The sequence below is a fragment of the Saccoglossus kowalevskii genome, chromosome 2, assembly GCF_978046115.1.
Source record: "Saccoglossus kowalevskii chromosome 2, keSacKowa6.1, whole genome shotgun sequence".
Classification (NCBI taxonomy): Eukaryota; Metazoa; Hemichordata; class Enteropneusta; family Harrimaniidae; genus Saccoglossus; species Saccoglossus kowalevskii.
Window position 1 is genome coordinate 13,658,301 of NC_140642.1, and position 17,801 is coordinate 13,676,101.

The 17,801-nt window shown below is 37.7% G+C and overlaps 1 protein-coding gene and 12 non-coding genes across 16 annotated transcripts in view; 1 reads left to right on the forward strand and 12 right to left on the reverse strand.

The window, feature by feature from the left end:
• Positions 1-2,597, forward strand: part of LOC100377043 (equilibrative nucleoside transporter 1-like) — a 28,744-nt gene extending 26,147 nt beyond the window's left edge. For all 4 annotated transcript variants that reach the window (XM_085491714.1, XM_085491703.1, XM_078013056.2 and 1 more), the window contains exons 13-14: positions 167-363; positions 717-2,597. In XM_085491714.1, the coding sequence (XP_085347840.1) occupies positions 167-363; positions 717-837 (318 nt within the window). In that variant the 3' untranslated portion in view covers positions 838-2,597. The remainder of the gene's footprint in view (positions 1-166; positions 364-716) is intronic.
• Positions 2,598-7,517: 4,920 nt separating this feature from the next.
• On the reverse strand, positions 7,518-7,591 carry TRNAI-AAU (transfer RNA isoleucine (anticodon AAU)). Its single transcript has one exon. It is a non-coding gene; the product is annotated as a tRNA-Ile (tRNA).
• A 738-nt stretch (positions 7,592-8,329) lies between these two features.
• Positions 8,330-8,403, reverse strand: TRNAI-AAU (transfer RNA isoleucine (anticodon AAU)). Its single transcript has one exon. It is a non-coding gene; the product is annotated as a tRNA-Ile (tRNA).
• A 1,730-nt stretch (positions 8,404-10,133) lies between these two features.
• On the reverse strand, positions 10,134-10,207 carry TRNAI-AAU (transfer RNA isoleucine (anticodon AAU)). Its single transcript has one exon. It is a non-coding gene; the product is annotated as a tRNA-Ile (tRNA).
• A 604-nt stretch (positions 10,208-10,811) lies between these two features.
• TRNAI-AAU (transfer RNA isoleucine (anticodon AAU)) lies at positions 10,812-10,885 on the reverse strand. Its single transcript has one exon. It is a non-coding gene; the product is annotated as a tRNA-Ile (tRNA).
• Positions 10,886-13,676: 2,791 nt separating this feature from the next.
• On the reverse strand, positions 13,677-13,750 carry TRNAI-AAU (transfer RNA isoleucine (anticodon AAU)). Its single transcript has one exon. It is a non-coding gene; the product is annotated as a tRNA-Ile (tRNA).
• Positions 13,751-14,168: 418 nt separating this feature from the next.
• On the reverse strand, positions 14,169-14,242 carry TRNAI-AAU (transfer RNA isoleucine (anticodon AAU)). Its single transcript has one exon. It is a non-coding gene; the product is annotated as a tRNA-Ile (tRNA).
• A 600-nt stretch (positions 14,243-14,842) lies between these two features.
• Positions 14,843-14,916, reverse strand: TRNAI-AAU (transfer RNA isoleucine (anticodon AAU)). Its single transcript has one exon. It is a non-coding gene; the product is annotated as a tRNA-Ile (tRNA).
• Positions 14,917-15,333: 417 nt separating this feature from the next.
• TRNAI-AAU (transfer RNA isoleucine (anticodon AAU)) lies at positions 15,334-15,407 on the reverse strand. The gene has a single exon. It is a non-coding gene; the product is annotated as a tRNA-Ile (tRNA).
• Positions 15,408-15,670: 263 nt separating this feature from the next.
• Positions 15,671-15,744, reverse strand: TRNAI-AAU (transfer RNA isoleucine (anticodon AAU)). Its single transcript has one exon. It is a non-coding gene; the product is annotated as a tRNA-Ile (tRNA).
• A 264-nt stretch (positions 15,745-16,008) lies between these two features.
• On the reverse strand, positions 16,009-16,082 carry TRNAI-AAU (transfer RNA isoleucine (anticodon AAU)). Its single transcript has one exon. It is a non-coding gene; the product is annotated as a tRNA-Ile (tRNA).
• A 417-nt stretch (positions 16,083-16,499) lies between these two features.
• On the reverse strand, positions 16,500-16,573 carry TRNAI-AAU (transfer RNA isoleucine (anticodon AAU)). The gene has a single exon. It is a non-coding gene; the product is annotated as a tRNA-Ile (tRNA).
• A 926-nt stretch (positions 16,574-17,499) lies between these two features.
• Positions 17,500-17,573, reverse strand: TRNAI-AAU (transfer RNA isoleucine (anticodon AAU)). The gene has a single exon. It is a non-coding gene; the product is annotated as a tRNA-Ile (tRNA).
• Between the last annotated feature and the right edge of the window lie 228 nt (positions 17,574-17,801).

Sequence of the window (17,801 nt, forward strand, 5' to 3'; positions counted from 1 at the left end):
CCGGTAATTTTCCCTGCTGCAAAATGTGCAAACTTTCCTGTCTTATATGTTGTCACTTTTGTGAAATAATATCTTTCTAGCTTTTAATTTAGCATTATAGATTTAAAAAAACAAGAAACAACACTTGTTTGTATTCATATGAAGTAATTATGTAATTTCTTTTCAGCCTTCATCTGGACGTCTATGGATACCTTCCACTCTTCGGCTCATCTTTATTCCTATCTTTCTCTTCTGTAACTACCGACCATATGACAGGACACTGCCAGTTTTGATAAACAACGACTATGTTTACATTGCTATTGTACTGGTGTTCTCCCTATCATCTGGTTATCTAAAGAGTTTGCCCATGATGGCTGCTCCAAAGTGAGTATTCAACTTTAACATTTATGATTGTTGGTTATCAAAGATGTCATGAAAATACAAGTTTGTTGATGCAATAAATTGCTAAATGATTACAATGTGTAGGTATTGACAGAATCATAATTATTATTGTAGTGGTTCCGGATGTAGTATAAGGAATTTGTTTATATACACATATCACATCTTTGAAAGTTTTTAATATTAACGTTGAATAATTTGGCACAACAAAACAAGGCCAATGTACATTACCGGTAATCGCCTATCTTAACTTTTCTATAATGTAAACATTATGACAAGATTGACTGAACTTCAGTCTGCACGTACTGCTAATATTTGTTTTCTGATTTTGTTTTCAGATTAGTGGATGCTGAGCATGCTTCAACAGCTGGTACTATGATGGCTCTCTTTCTCGTCCTTGGCATCTTCTGTGGTCTTAATTTCTCTTTAATTTGTCCTGTCATTGTTTCATTAGGATGAAATCTTATCAAAGTATATATAAAAACTGTATAAAGGATTCTGGATTGTTTGTTGTTACTGTAATAGCTTATTGTTAAATTAATCTGGTAAAGATGGGACTGATGGAACAGCTACTTTCAAATAATAATATTTGTGTACTTTCAGTATTGTAAAAATATTATATAGTTTTCACTCGGTTGGAAAATGCTGCAGTTGTGTTTCCCAACTAATTTTTATAAAAGCCAGATTCACTATCTCATCGAATTCAGTAGTTATACATGTGAAGAAGGACATTTTCAGTATTATTGCATTAATATGTTTAATATAAGCCATGGCTTGATCAAGTTATCAAGGGGATAAAAGTGCCGTGAATATCAGTGCTTACATAGCTGATATGAAATTTACTGGTAATGAGGGCATTGTTTATTATGTGAATAATAAGCTAGAATGACTTACATAATATAGAATGTCAAATAGATGGCATGTCAAGTTTATGCTTGTATTTTTATATACAACATTCTTTATTTTATCAATATTTACCCATATTTTATTAGCAGAATCCAGGTTAGGAGGCTGCTGTGTTTAGAAAACGTGTCAATATAACAGCTATTGATACAAAGGGTTACTCATTTACTAGAGAGGCTCAACACATGTACTTACAAGGTATATCAATCATTTAAAAATAATTACTTAGGTTATCATGCGTGGTTTGTAACCTATTTTTAATATGGAATACAACCATTCTAATTTTTCTAACTCCCTCCAGATTACCTCGTTTTTTAATTTTTTATGTACAATATGAATCGTATATAGTTTATTCTGTGAACATGTTTCCTGTATATCTGGAGTTTAATTTTTATTAATAATAAGCTTTTTATAATGTACACCTTTTATGTGCGATAGATTCGTGCATATTCTTGTATCTTGGGAGATATTATGACATATGTCATCTATTTAAATGTGTATTTCTTCATTGGGTGATAATACAAACGTTCACCCAACAGAAACAAATTATGCAGTTTTGTAACATTTTTTTCTTTGCCTTTGTAAAGTCGAAAAACATACATCCACTTCTGTGGGTAGATTATTTGTATGACTTGAAAAAAAAAAAAATTTTAACGAAATTGTTTCATATATTAATATATTATTTGAATATATAATTATAATTTTCTGACATTTGCACATAACAATATGCAAATTTATATTCATTAAAGAGACCTTGTATTTAGTCAATTATAAATATAGCACGTAAATACATCTATCTATTCAACAAGGTACCATAATTCAAAATGCAAATTTTATTTTTATGTCAAGGTTTGTTTTGTAATTTGGTCATGTTATATTTGCATGTTTATTTATGTATTTGTTATTGAAGGTCACCGTTAACTGAAATGCATGGTGATGTGAAAAAACACCAGTAACACAGCTATAAAATGCATAAATAATTACTTGTTTGATTTGGTTTTTCTTGGCTACTGGCCTATATTGATGCACAGTATAAACCCAAGTCTGTGCTTGAATAAAATGACAATATCAGGTAGATTGTGCTAGTTAAAGCTCGGTGGTCGTCGCGCAGCGCGTGTTCGAATTTCATGTAAATAAACAATGTATTTTACACGCGTTGTGTGCGTAGCTACGAGTCGCATATCGAAGAGGACGCGGACGTGACGACTACCGTCCTTTAAGTACTATGATGCTTAGTATTTACAATTGTGCTTTTTGTTTTGCAAAAGGATAAAGACCTTGTACTTCAAGTAATAAAAAACAATGTAAACAAACAAGTACTTTAGTGGTTTCATTTTTGACTGTCTTGTGCCTTCGCACATATGGGAGCACCATATGGGAGTTTGGCACGACCCAGTTTGTCCATGTATGTATGTATGTATGTATGTATGTATGTATGTATGTATGTATGTATGTAAGGTCTGCCAAAGCCTACAAAGATGCTCTGGATTAATGAGCAGACCTGATTAGTTTTAGGAAAAATGAATATCCCTGATTATTCAATTGGCCAGTAGAACAGGAGACATAAATGACCGTTTAAGTCTTGTTTAGACAACAATGTGACTTAATTTAGTTTGTAGCAGTTGCTTGTTATGAATGTTATGAACATTTACTCATGTACTAGATCACACAGGAATGTGTTAAATTGTCAACCAGTAGATTATTTTGAAATTAGTAAACAGTATTTATACAATGATATTCAATGAGTATTTGCTTGGCATTCAATCTGTTTTTTTGACAGAAAATTTATAGAACAATTTCAAACGAATCTATGATTTCATCTTATAAAATGTATTAAATTATTACAACCATAACTACATACAATTTTTCACCATGTGTTATCAAACACAAGATTGAGATATGATGCCTTTTTTGGGGGGGGGTGTTTTATGAAAAGTAGTTTGGTGACCACCTATTTTCTGTTTTTTTACCTTGCCCCGTATCATCAAAGATGGAAGAGAAAGGTATATTGAGGGGAAAATTTCGGTCTGGCATTGTCATAGTCGTCGATGTTGTTAATAATTGTTATTGCGTGCACAATAACTTTACTAATTATATTCCAAACTTTATCAAACTTGGTCACCTTATTCATTGGTATAAAGTCTTCTATCATGCAAAAATTGAGAAAATCTGATAAAAAATTGTGTCTGTTTCTACTTGACTGATCACTGGTGATACACATTCAAAGGTCACTGATTCCAGTGGAAATATGCATTGTTGTATGTGTTCAATGATAAATCATTTATCTTGTAATAATATCGTTGGTAATGTATCTCCCAAATCCCATAGGAATACTAGACTGGGTTCTAATGCCAACTTATGGAGAGAGTTGCACAGTCTGATACACATTTGCAAACCTACCAATAAAATCTTTACAGAAAACAAGATGCCAGAAAATCAATATAAGCACTAATATGAACTGAGTAATTTGTTCCAGCTATTAGAACAGAATGATAGAGCTTTCATAATACTAATTTAAAAACACTTCGACAACACAAAGAGAATTTACTGTAAAAGGGTTTATTATTCACTGGGTTTTAATTTTGCTTATTTTGCTGACTGGAAAATGCACTAATTAAAACCCAGTGAATATGTAAAATTTAGCATAGCACACATTATCTAAATGATAAAACCGTGAATTTAAAACCCTGTGAATATTTAATAGTCCTTTTGCAGTAGTTGGGGGAAATATGGTTTACTTAATACTGTACATGGTCTAAAAAACAATGCCACATTAATAACCATCAAAGAAATCTTAGAAAGAACTCATGTGTGCTGAGAGTATTGGAGACGTATTAAAAATGAATTAGCTTTGAAACCAGTAGCACACTTTTTTGTCATTCAGCTACATTTTACTTTCACTTACTGATACGACCCATTATTGTCATGATTATTTGTCAATAATTTGTTTCTAGCATAAGCCCTCACATCATTTCACCTTGGGGTTCCAAATCACAACATACCTTTCCAGCAAGCATGACATCAGTAGCCCTTCGTATATCGTCTGTCACAGACTCTCTGAAGCCGTAAAAAATTTCAAATTTTGCTTTCACAGCCGAGGTATTAACACTGATGCATGTTTTCTTCAGTTCTCCAGCATTGAACATCAATGGAATGTATTACACAGATTAAGAAGTTGGCAATGATAACGACAATAATAAGTACGGAAGACAACCATCAGTATCTCAACTTTAAACGTTTTCACTTTATTTCCCACATGGCATCATGAAAAAAATCAACTAATGACAATTTATTTGTTTAATTACACTGTACCTGATAAATACTGCGAATATTTACTATACACTAACTGTGTGAGATTACAACCATCGTCTAAAATCATATTAAGTGTCTGGCCATCTCAAAAGACCAGAGTCTGCTGCATACACCATACAAATTCTTCATTTATATGTGGAATGAAGGGGAGCAACAAGGCTCATGCGGCTGTGCTGTGAATTCGATTTTCAGGGAAACAAGAGCAGGGCAACAGCGAGCAGCTATTTATGCACTAGATATCACCACGAAATTCAGATTGGCAGCATAGCAAGAAAAGCTTTTAAGAGTCAACAAATTTGTTGTCTTGTGGCCACGCTGGTGATCATCAGGTTAGGTGCATTCAGTTGCAATGAATAGCTTTCATGATACAATGGGCTAGCCGCGGCTATTATACTGCTGCCATGAAAGTGTCACTGGAACTGTGACGATTCCTTAGCACTTCCCTTGGCAACCAGTGACTCACTCAGAATTCAATTTGAGTGAAAGTCGAAACAGTTGCTCAGGTATTGAAAACACAAATATTAGAAAACTGAATTAATAAAACAAATCTTAGCACCGTGTATAAGTAGTGTCTCTATAAGCACGGCTGTTTCCTTGGTAACATTTAAACACCCAGCAATTCTAGCACCGTCTAGTGGTTTGCTCGTTCCATACTTCTCTCTCATTTTTAGTAATCCTGGCATTTCATTCTCGGCTAAAGAGATAACCATTCTTCCGGCCTCCGCCAGATTAATGTCTGCTATCTTATGAGCTGGTTTGGACATCTTGATTGTGTGGTATATTGCCTTTAAACTGTTATAATGGACGAAACAAAGGCAAGTATTCTGTCACACAAATTAAGTATGTGGTAGCTAGAATTACAAAGAAATATATATGTAATGGCCTAGATGTTTATAGGCAAACTTCTTGTGTTATATAAATTTTGATAGGTTGTAACCAAATCTCTATGATTGTATCACATGTGGCATGTGTCAATTAATATAATCATTATACAGATAAATTGTGTTCCTTTATTTATATATTATATATGTACATACAATAAATGGGAAATATTGGTATAAGTAAGAGCTGAAAGATATAAATGTTTGCATGGTTAAAGGGCGGCGGTCGTCGTGCCGTGTCATATTTGATATGGGACTCATAGCAACGTACACAAGGCATGTAAAATACGTGTTTACGTGAAATTTGAATACATGCTGTGCCCTTTAATTTGTTAGGCTGACAATTTCTTCACAAAAACGTCTAAATAAAAAGAAAAGATAAATTGTTGGCAATATAATGCATTAATTCATTATTTTATTGTAACTTTGGGTAGACTCCACTGGTAGATATAATTTGGTAAACTGTATGTCAGTTTATAATGTAGACCTCTTCAATTCACTACATGGTTGGAGTGTTACATTTTTTTGATCAAACACAATATGAAACATTTTTTTGCCAAATATTCTAACTTATTCACATATTATAATCATGTACTGTAAAATACTTTATTTTCGCTTGCAACTATTTTTTGGCTATTTTCGCTGAAGGAATGATGCAGTAAAAATAAAATCCAGCGAATATACCTTTTTCCTATATTTTATATTCAAATCGTCAAAAATCAGGGAAAATAAATTCCATACAATACAATACAATACACTGAAAAAGTCTTTTCAGCGAAAATTAATTCCAGCTAAAATAAAGTATTTTACAGTAATAACAATGTAACAATCACAAATTTAAATACATATGATTACTAGTAAAAAAAAAACACACACACTTAAAACTCGCCAAATGTGCAGACTTACTTTGTTAAAGTAGGCCATTCGGATGCTGACGCCCTCATAGCCATACTTTAACTGTCAGTAGTTCAATGACCATATTATATTTTTATCTGGGTTTTGCGAACCAAATTCTGGAAGTATAATGACAATCTGTTTTAATGGAGCCAAGTACGTTAAAGATCGGCGATCGTCGCGTCGCGTTCTGTCAGATATGAGACTTATAGTGACGTATGTAATACATTTTTTATTTACATGAAATTCGAACACGTGCTGTTCAACGACCACCGCCCTTTAAATCGTCCTTTTCGTACCACGTGACTAATTTGACACAAACAATTTAATGTAACAGTTTGATAAATTATTACCATATAAAGAAATGCGAATTTCAAATATGGAAAGATTACCCACGTAAGCGTTCTCTAATAATAAAAACAAACATGGCTGCCATCACACAAAGTTCGCTGATTCTATTCTAAACTTTTTGGATTACGGCATTACCATGATGTATACTTGGAAGGAAAAGATGCATAATATTAAGGTTCTTACGAGAAATACCCCAAAGTATGCACTCAGACAGTACGCCGCGCATCGATCGATACTGCAGCTGTACTTCGTGCATACCTAACTTATAAATTCGTATTATCTTTTCTGTTTACCCTCAAACGTCCCATTCTGCACTGTAAGGGCGTTGCAAATACGTACTTTGTTCTACAAAATACAAATTCTATTAATATTTTGAGAGACCTACATACAGATTAGCCCCACGATTTCATTCTCTGCATTGCGTTAATCGTATTTTAAAATCACATGCGATCGCACAAAGGACAGTGCGTTTCGAAGGTTTTTCTTTGTAGCCTTTTTCTCATAATGTGAACCCGAATGTCGCCAATGGTTTTCAACATACACCAATGGCCGATATAGGGATCGAACACACGCGCTCCAACCTACTGCACTAACCGGCCAAATCGGCATTTTGTATTTGCCTTAATCGGCACACAAAGTATTGTGAGTGACCTACGTGCAGATAAGCGCCACGATTTCATTCTTTGAACAATTTTCACATTTTTAATTTCGAGCAACTGTGAATTTCAAATTTCATTACCCACAATATGACGCACCAAATGCCGCCAATAGTTTTCAACATACACATAAAATTACCAATGGCCGATATGGGGATCGAACCCACGACCTCAGCGTTATTAGCACCGCGCTCTAACCAACTGAGCTAACCGGCCACATCAGCATACTGTATTTGCGCTAATCGTGTTTTTAAAAGACATGCAATCGCACAAACGTCTGTCATTTTTCGAAGGTTTTTTTGCAGCCTTTTGCCAATAATATGAAGTTCTCAGTTATATTCTAACTAATTCAAGGACGCATTATAAAGTGCTCGCAGAATACAAATTCTGACGGTGATAGTGAAGGTAGCCACAAGATGACGCACCCGAATGCCGCCAATAGTTTTCAACATACACATAAAATTACCAATGACCGATATGTGGATCGAACCGACGACCTCAGCGTTATTAGCACCGCGCTCTAACCAACTGATCTAACCGGCCACATCAGCATACTGTATTTGCGTTAATCGTGTTTTTAAAAGACATGCAATCGCACAAACGTCTGTGCATTTCGAAGGTTTTTTTGTAGCCTTTTGCCAATAATATGAAGTTATTAACACCGCGCTCTAACCAACTGAGCTAACCGGCCACATCAGCATACTGTATTTGCGTTAATCGTGTTTTTAAAAGACATGCAATCGCACAAACGTCTGTGCATTTCGAAGGTTTTTTTATAGCCTTTTGAAAATAATATGAAGTTCTCAGTTATATTCTAACTAATTCAAGGACGCATAACGAAGTGCTCGCAGAATACAAATTATATTACCCACAAGACGGTGATAGTGAAGGTAGCCACAAGATGGCGCACCCGAATGCCGCCAATAGTTTTCAACATACACATAAAATTACCAATGGCCGATATGGGGATCGAACCCACGACCTCAGCGTTATTAGCACCGCGCCCTAACCAACTGAGCTAACCGGCCACATCAGCATACTGTATTTGCGTTAATCGTGTTTTAAAAAGACATGCAATCGCACAAACGTCTGTACATTTCGAAGGTTTTTTTGCAGCCTTTTGCCAATAATATGAAGTTCTCAGTTATATTCTAACTAATTCAAGGACGCATTATAAAGTGCTCGCAGAATACAAATTCTGACGGTGATAGTGAAGGTAGCCACAAGATGTGTCATCCGAATGCCGCCAATAGTTTTCAACATACACATAAAATTACCAATGACCGATATGTGGATCGAACCGACGACCTCAGCGTTATTAGCACCGCGCTCTAACCAACTGATCTAACCGGCCACATCAGCATACTGTAATTGCGTTAATCGTGTTTTTAAAAGATATGCAATCGCACAAAGGTCTAAACATTCCAAAGGTTTTTTTGCAGCCTTTTGCCAATAATATGAAGTTCTCAGTTATATTCTAACTAATTCAAGGACGCATAACGAAGTGCTCGCAGAATACAAATTCTATTACTCACCAGACGGTGATAGTGAAGGTAGCCACAAGATGACGCACCAAATGCCGGCAATAGTTTTCAACATACACATAAAATTAGCAATGGCCGATATGGGATCGAACCCACGACCTCTGCGTTATTAGCACCGCTCTCTAACCAACTGAGCTAACCGGCCACATCAGCATACCGTATTTGCGTTAATCGTGTTTTAAAAAGACATGCAATCGCACAAACGTATGTACATTTCGAAGGTTTTTTTGCAGCCTTTTGCCAATAATATGAAGTTCTCAGTTATAATCTAACTAATTCAAGGACGCATTATAAAGTGCTCGCAGAATACAAATTCTGACGGTGATAGTGAAGGTAGCCACAAGATGACGCACCCGAATGCCGCCAATAGTTTTCAACATACACATAAAATTACCAATGACCGATATGTGGATCGAACCCACGACCTCAGCGTTATTAGCACCGCGCTCTAACCAACTGATCTAACCGGCCACATCAGCATACTGTATTTGCGTTAATCGTGTTTTTAAAAGATATGCAATCGCACAAAGGTCTGAAGATTCCAAAGGTTTTTTTGCAGCCTTTTGCCAATAATATGAAGTTCTCAGTTATATTCTAACTAATTCAAGGACGCATTATAAAGTGCTCGCAGAATACAAATTCTGACGGTGATAGTGAAGGTAGCCACAAGATGACGCACCCGAATGCCGCCAATAGTTTTCAACATACACATAAATTTACCAATGACCGATATGTGGATCGAACCCACGACCTCAGCGTTATTAGCACCGCGCTCTAACCAACTGATCTAACCGGCCACATCAGCATACTGTATTTGCGTTAATCGTGTTTTTAAAAGACATGCAATCGCACAAACGTCTGTGCATTTCGAAGGTTTTTTGGTAGCCTTTTGAAAATAATATGAAGTTCTCAGTTATATTCTAACTAATTCAAGGACGCATAACGAAGTGCTCGCAGAATACAAATTCTATCGTTAATCGTGTTTTTAAAAGACATGCAATCGCACAAACGTCTGTGCATTTCGAAGGTTTTTTTGTAGCCTTTTGAAAATAATATGAAGTTCTCAGTTATATTCTAACTAATTCAAGGACGCATAACGAAGTGCTCGCAGAATACAAATTCTATTACTCACCAGACGGTGATAGTGAAGGTAGCCACAAGATGGCGCACCCAAATGCCGCCAATAGTTTTCAACATACACATAAAATTACCAATGGCCGATATGGGGATCGAACCCACGACCTCAGCGTTATTAGCACCGCGCTCTAACCAACTGAGCTAACCGGCCACATCAGCATATTGTATTTGCTTTAATCGTGTTTTTAAAAGACATGCAATCGCACAAACGTCTGTGCATTTCGAAGGGTTTTATTGTAGCCTTTTACCAATAATATGAAGTTCTCAGTTATATTCTAACTAATTCAAGGACGCATAACGAAGTGCTCGCAGAATACAAATTATATTACCCACCAGACGGTGATAGTGAAGGTAGCCACAAGATGGCGCACCCAAATGCCGCCAATAGTTTTCAACATACACATAAAATTACCAATGGCCGATATGGGGATCGAACCCACGACCTCAGCGTTATTAGCACCGCGATCTAACTAACTGAGCTAACCGGCCACATCAGCATACTGTATTTGCGTTAATCGTGTTTTTAAAAGACATGCAATCGCACAAACGTCTGTGCATTTCGAAAGTTTTTTTTTTGTAGCCTTTTGAAAATAATATGAAGTTCTCAGTTATATTCTAACTAATTCAAGGACGCATAACGAAGTGCTCGCAGAATACAAATTCTATTACCCACAAGACGGTGATAGTGAAGATAGCCACAAGATGGCGCACCCGAATGCCGCCAATAGTTTTCAACATACACATAAAATTACCAATGGCCGATATGGGGATCGAACCCACGACCTCAGCGTTATTAGCACCGCGCTCTAACCAACTGAGCTAACCGGCCACATCAGCATACTGTATTTGCGTTAATCGTGTTTTTAAAAGACATGCAATCGCACAAACGTCTGTCCATTTCGAAGGTTTTTTTGCAGCCTTTTGCCAATAATATGAAGTTCTCAGTTATATTCTAACTAATTCAAGGACGCATTATAAAGTGCTCGCAGAATACAAATTCTGACGGTGATAGTGAAGGTAGCCACAAGATGACGCACCCGAATGCCGCCAATAGTTTTCAACATACACATAAAATTACCAATGACCGATATGTGGATCGAACCCACGACCTCAGCGTTATTAGCACCGCGCTCTAACCAACTGAGCTAACCGGCCACATCAGCACACTGTATTTGCGTTAATCGTGTTTTTCAAAGACATGCAATCGCACAAACGCCTGTGCATTTCGAAGGGTTTTTTTTGTAGCCTTTTGCCAATAATATGAAGTTCTCAGTTATATTCTAACTAATTCAAGAACGCATAACGAAGTGCTCGCAGAATACAAATTCTATTATCCACAAGACGGTGATAGTGAAGGTAGCCACAAGATGGCGCACACGAATGCGGCCAATAGTTTTCTACATACACATAAAATTATGGGGATCGAACCCACGACCTCAGCATTATTATCACCGCGCTCTAACCAACTGATCTAACCGGCCACATCAGCATACTGTATTTGCGTTAATTGTGTTTTTCAAAGACATGCAATCGCACAAACGCCTGTGCATTTCGAAGGGGTTTTTTTTGTAGCCTTTTGCCAATAATATGAAGTTCTCAGTTATATTCTAACTAATTCAAGAACGCATAACGAAGTGCTCGCAGAATACAAATTCTATTATCCACAAGACGGTGATAGTGAAGGTAGCCACAAGATGGCACACACGAATGCGGCCAATAGTTTTCTACATACACATAAAATTATGTGGATCGAACCCACGACCTCAGCATTATTATCACCGCGCTCTAACCAACTGAGCTAACCGGCCACATCAGCATACTGTATTTGCGTTAATCGTGTTTTTAAAAGACATGCAATCGCACAAACGTCTGTGCATTTCGAAGGGTTTTTTTGTAGCCTTTTACCAATAATATGAAATTCTCAGTTATATTCTAACTAATTCAAGGACGCATAACAAAGTGCTCGCAGAATACAAATTATATTACCCACCAGACCGTGATAGTGAAGGTAGCCACAAGCATACTGTATTTGCTTTAATCGTGTTTTTAAAAGACATGCAATCGCACAAACGTCTGTGCATTTCGAAGAGTTTTATTGTAGCCTTTTGCCAATAATATGAAGTTCTCAGTTATATTCTAACTAATTCAAGGACGCATAACGAAGTGCTCGCAGAATACAAATTATATTACCCACCAGACGGTGATAGTGAAGGTAGCCACAAGATGGCGCACCCAAATGCCGCCAATAGTTTTCAACATACACATAAAATTACCAATGGCCGATATGGGGATCGAACCCACGACCTCAGCGTTATTGGCACCGCGCTCTAACCAACTGAGCTAACCGTCCACATCAGCATACTGTATTTGCGTTAATCGTTTTTTTAAAATACATGCAATCGCACAAACGTCTGTGCATTTCGAAGGTTGTTTTGTAGCTCTCAATTTTCAACATACACATAAACTTACCAATGGCCGATATGGGGATCGAACCCACGACCTCAGCGTTATTAGCAGCGCGCTCTAACCAACTGAGCTAACCGGCCACATCTGCATACTGTATTTTCTTTAATCGTGTTTTTAAAAGACATGCAATCGCACAAACGTCTGTGCATTTCGAAGGTTTTTTTGTAGCCTTTTGCCAATAATATGAAGTTATTAACACCGCGCTCTAACCAACTGAGCTAACCGGCCACATCAGCATACTGTATTTGCGTTAATCGTGTTTTTAAAAGACATGCAATCGCACAAACGTCTGTGCATTTTGAAGGTTTTTTTATAGCCTTTTGAAAATAATATGAAGTTCTCAGTTATATTCTAACTAATTCAAGGACGCATAACGAAGTGCTCGCAGAATACAAATTATATTACCCACAAGACGGTGATAGTGAAGGTAGCCACAAGATGGCGCACCCGAATGCCGGCAATAGTTTTCAACATACACATAAAATTACCAATGGCCGATATGGGGATCGAACCCACGACCTCAGCGTTATTAGCACCGCTCTCTAACCAACTGAGCTAACCGGCCACATAAGCATACTGTATTTGCGTTAATCGTGTTTTAAAAAGACATGCAATCGCACAAACGTCTGTACATTTCGAAGGTTTTTTTGCAGCCTTTTGCCAATAATATGAAGTTCTCAGTTATATTCTAACTAATTCAAGGACGCATTATAAAGTGCTCGCAGAATACAAATTCTGACGGTGATAGTGAAGGTAGCCACAAGATGACGCACCCGAATGCCGCCAATAGTTTTCAACATACACATAAAATTGCCAATGACCGATATGTGGATCGAACCCACGACCTCAGCGTTATTAGCACCGCGCTCTAACCAACTGAGCTAACCGGCCACATCAGCATACTGTATTTGCTTTAATCGTGTTTTTAAAAGACATGCAATCGCACAAACGTCTGTGCATTTCGAAGGTTTTTTTATAGCCTTTTGAAAATAATATGAAGTTCTCAGTTATATTCTAACTAATTCAAGGACGCATAACGAAGTGCTCGCAGAATACAAATTATATTACCCACAAGACGGTGATAGTGAAGGTAGCCACAAGATGGCGCACCCAAATGCCGCCAATAGTTTTCAACAAACACATAAAATTAGCAATGGCCGACATGGGGATCGAACCCACGACCTCAGCGTTATTAGCACCGCGCTCTAACCAACTGAGCTAACCGGCCACATCAGCATACTGTATTTGCGTTAATCGTGTTTTTAAAAGACATGCAATCGCACAAACGTCTGTGCATTTCGAAGGTTTTTTTTGTAGCCTTTTGAAAATAATATGAAGTTCTCAGTTATATTCTAACTAATTCAAGGACGCATAACGAAGTGCTCGCAGAATACAAATTCTATCGTTAATCGTGTTTTTAAAAGACATGCAATCGCACAAACGTCTGTGCATTTCGAAGGTTTTTTTGTAGCCTTTTGAAAATAATATGAAGTTCTCAGTTATATTCTAACTAATTCAAGGACGCATAACGAAGTGCTCGCAGAATACAAATTATATTACCCACAAGACGGTGATAGTGAAGGTAGCCACAAGATGGCGCACTCGGATGCCGCCAATAGTTTTTAACATACACATAAAATTACCAATGGCCGATATGGGGATCGAACCCACGATCTCAGCGTTATTAGCACCGCGCTCTAACCAACTGAGCTAACCGGCCACATCAGAATACTGTATTTGCGTTAATCGTGTTTTTAAAAGACATGCAATCGCACAAAAGTCTGTGCATTTCGAAGGTTTTTATGTAGCCTTTTGAAAATAATATGAAGTTCTCAGTTATATTCTAACTAATTCAAGGACGCATAACGAAGTGCTCGCAGAATACAAATTATATTACCCACCAGACGGTGATAGTGAAGGTAGCCACAAGATGGCGCACTCGGATGCCGCCAATAGTTTTTAACATACACATAAAATTACCAATGGCCGATATGGGATCGAACCCACGACCTCAGCGTTATTAGCACCGCGCTCTAACCAACTGAGCTAACCGGCCACATCAGCATACTGTATTTGCTTTAATCGTGTTTTTAAAAGACATGCAATCGCACAAACGTCTGTGCATTTCGACGGGTTTTATTGTAGCCTTTTACCAATAATATGAAGTTCTCAGTTATATTCTAACTAATTCAAGGACGCATAACGAAGTGCTCGCAGAATACAAATTATATTACCCACCAGACGGTGATAGTGAAGGTAGCCACAAGATGGCGCACCCAAATGCCGCCAATAGTTTTCAACATACACATAAAATTACCAATGGCCGATATGGGGATCGAACCCACGACCTCAGCGTTATTAGCACCGCGCTCTAACCAACTGAGCTAACCGGCCACATCAGCATACTGTATTTGCGCTAATCGTGTTTTTAAAAGACTTGCAATCGCACAATCGTCTGTGCATTTCGATGTTTTTTTTGTAGCCTTTTGAAAATAATATGAAGTTCTCAGTTATATTCTAACTAATTCAAGAACGCATAACGAAGTGCTCGCAGAATACAAATTCTATCGTTAATCATGTTTTTAAAAGACATGCAATCGCACAAACGTCTGTGCATTTCGAAGGTTTTTTTGTAGCCTTTTGAAAATAATATGAAGTTCTCAGTTATATTCTAACTAATTCAAGGACGCATAACGAAGTGCTCGCAGAATACAAATTCTATTACTCACCAGACGGTGATAGTGAAGGTAGCCACAAGATGGCGCACCCAAATGCCGCCCATAGTTTTCAACATACACATAAAATTACCAATGGCCGATATGGGGATCGAACCCACAACCTCAGCGTTATTAGCACCGCGCTCTAACCAACTGAGCTAACCGGCCACATTAACATACTGTATTTGCGTTAATCGTGTTTTTAAAAGACATGCAATCGCACAAACGTCTGTGCATTTCGAAGGTTTTTTTGTAGCTTTTTGAAAATAATATGAAGTTCTCAGTTATATTCTAACTAATTCAAGGACGCATAACGAAGTGCTCGCAGAATACAAATTATATTACCCACCAGACGGTGATAGTGAAGGTAGCCACAAGATGGCGCACTCGGATGCCACCAATAGTTTTTGACATACACATAAAATTACCAATGGCCGATATGGGGATCGAACCCACGACCTCAGCGTTATTAGCACCGCGCTCTAACCAACTGAGCTAACCGGCCACATCAGCATACTGTATTTGCTTTAATCGTGTTTTTAAAAGACATGCAATCGCACAAACGTCTGTGCATTTCGAAGGGTTTTATTGTAGCCTTTTACCAATAATATGAAGTTCTCAGTTATAATCTAACTAATTCAAGGACGCATAACGAAGTGCTCGCAGAATACAAATTATATTACCCACCAGACGGTGATAGTGAAGGTAGCCACAAGATGGCGCACCCAAATGCCGCCAATAGTTTTCAACATACACATAAAATTACCAATGGCCGATATGGGGATCGAACCCACGACCTCAGCGTTATTAGCACCGCGCTCTAACCAACTGAGCTAACCGGCCACATCAGCATACTGTATTTGCGCTAATCGTGTTTTTAAAAGACTTGCAATCGCACAATCGTCTGTGCATTTCGATGGTTTTTTTGTAGCCTTTTGAAAATAATATGAAGTTCTCAGTTATATTCTAACTAATTCAAGGACGCATAACGAAGTGCTCACAGAATACAAATTCTATCGTTAATCGTGTTTTTAAAAGACATGCAATCGCACAAACGTCTGTGCATTTCGAAGGTTTTTTTGTAGCCTTTTACCAATAATATGAAGTTCTCAGTTATATTCTAACTAATTCAAGGACGCATAACGAAGTGCTCGCAGAATACAAATTATATTACCCACCAGACGGTGATAGTGAAGGTAGCCACAAGATGGCGCACCCAAATGCCGCCAATAGTTTTCAACATACACATAAAATTACCAATGGCCGATACGGGGATCGAACCCACGACCTCAGCGTTATTAGCACCGCGCTCTAACCAACTGAGCTAACCGGCCACATCAACATACTGTATTTGCGCTAATCGTGTTTTTAAAAGACTTGCAATCGCACAATCGTCTGTGCATTTCGATGGTTTTTTTGTAGCCTTTTGAAAATAATATGAAGTTCTCAGTTATATTCTAACTAATTCAAGGACGCATAACGAAGTGCTCGCAGAATACAAATTATATTACCCACCAGACCGTGATAGTGAAGGTAGCCACAAGATGGCGCACTCGGATGCCGCCAATAGTTTTCAACATACACATAAAATTACCAATGGCCGATATAAGGATCGAACCCACGACCTCATCGTTATTAGAACCGAGCTCTAACCAACTGAGCTAACCGGCCACATCAGCATACTGTATTTGCGCTAATCGTGTTTTTAAAAGACATGCAATCGCACAAACGTCTGTCATTTTTCGAAGGTTTTTTTGCAGCCTTTTGCCAATAATATGAAGTTCTCAGTTATATTCTAACTAATTCAAGGACGCATTATAAAGTGCTCGCAGAATACAAATTCTGACGGTGATAGTGAAGGTAGCCACAAGATGACGCACCCGAATGCCGCCAATAGTTTTCAACATACACATAAAATTACCAATGACCGATATGTGGATCGAACCGACGACCTCAGCGTTATTAGCACCGCGCTCTAACCAACTGATCTAACCGGCCACATCAGCATACTGTATTTGCGTTAATCGTGTTTTTAAAAGATATGCAATCGCACAAAGGTCTGAACATTCCAAAGGTTTTTTTGCAGCCTTTTGCCAATAATATGAAGTTCTCAGTTATATTCTAACTAATTCAAGGACGCATAACGAAGTGCTCGCAGAATACAAATTCTATTACCCACCAGACGGTGATAGTGAAGGTAGCCACAAGATGGCGCACCAAATGCCGCCAATAGTTTTCAACATACACATAAAATTACCAATGGCCGATATGGGGATCGAACCCACGACCTCAGCGTTATTAGCACCGCGCTCTAACCAACTGAGCTAACCGGCCACATCAGCATACTGTATATGCGTTAATCGTGTTTTTAAAAGACATGCAATCGCACAAACGTCTGTGCATTTCGAAGGTTTTTTTGTAGCCTTTTGAAAATAATATGAAGTTCTCAGTTATATTCTAACTAATTCAAGGACGCATAACGAAGTGCTCGCAGAATACAAATTGTATTACCCACCAGACGGTGATAGTGAAGGTAGCCACAAGATGGCGCACCAAATGCAG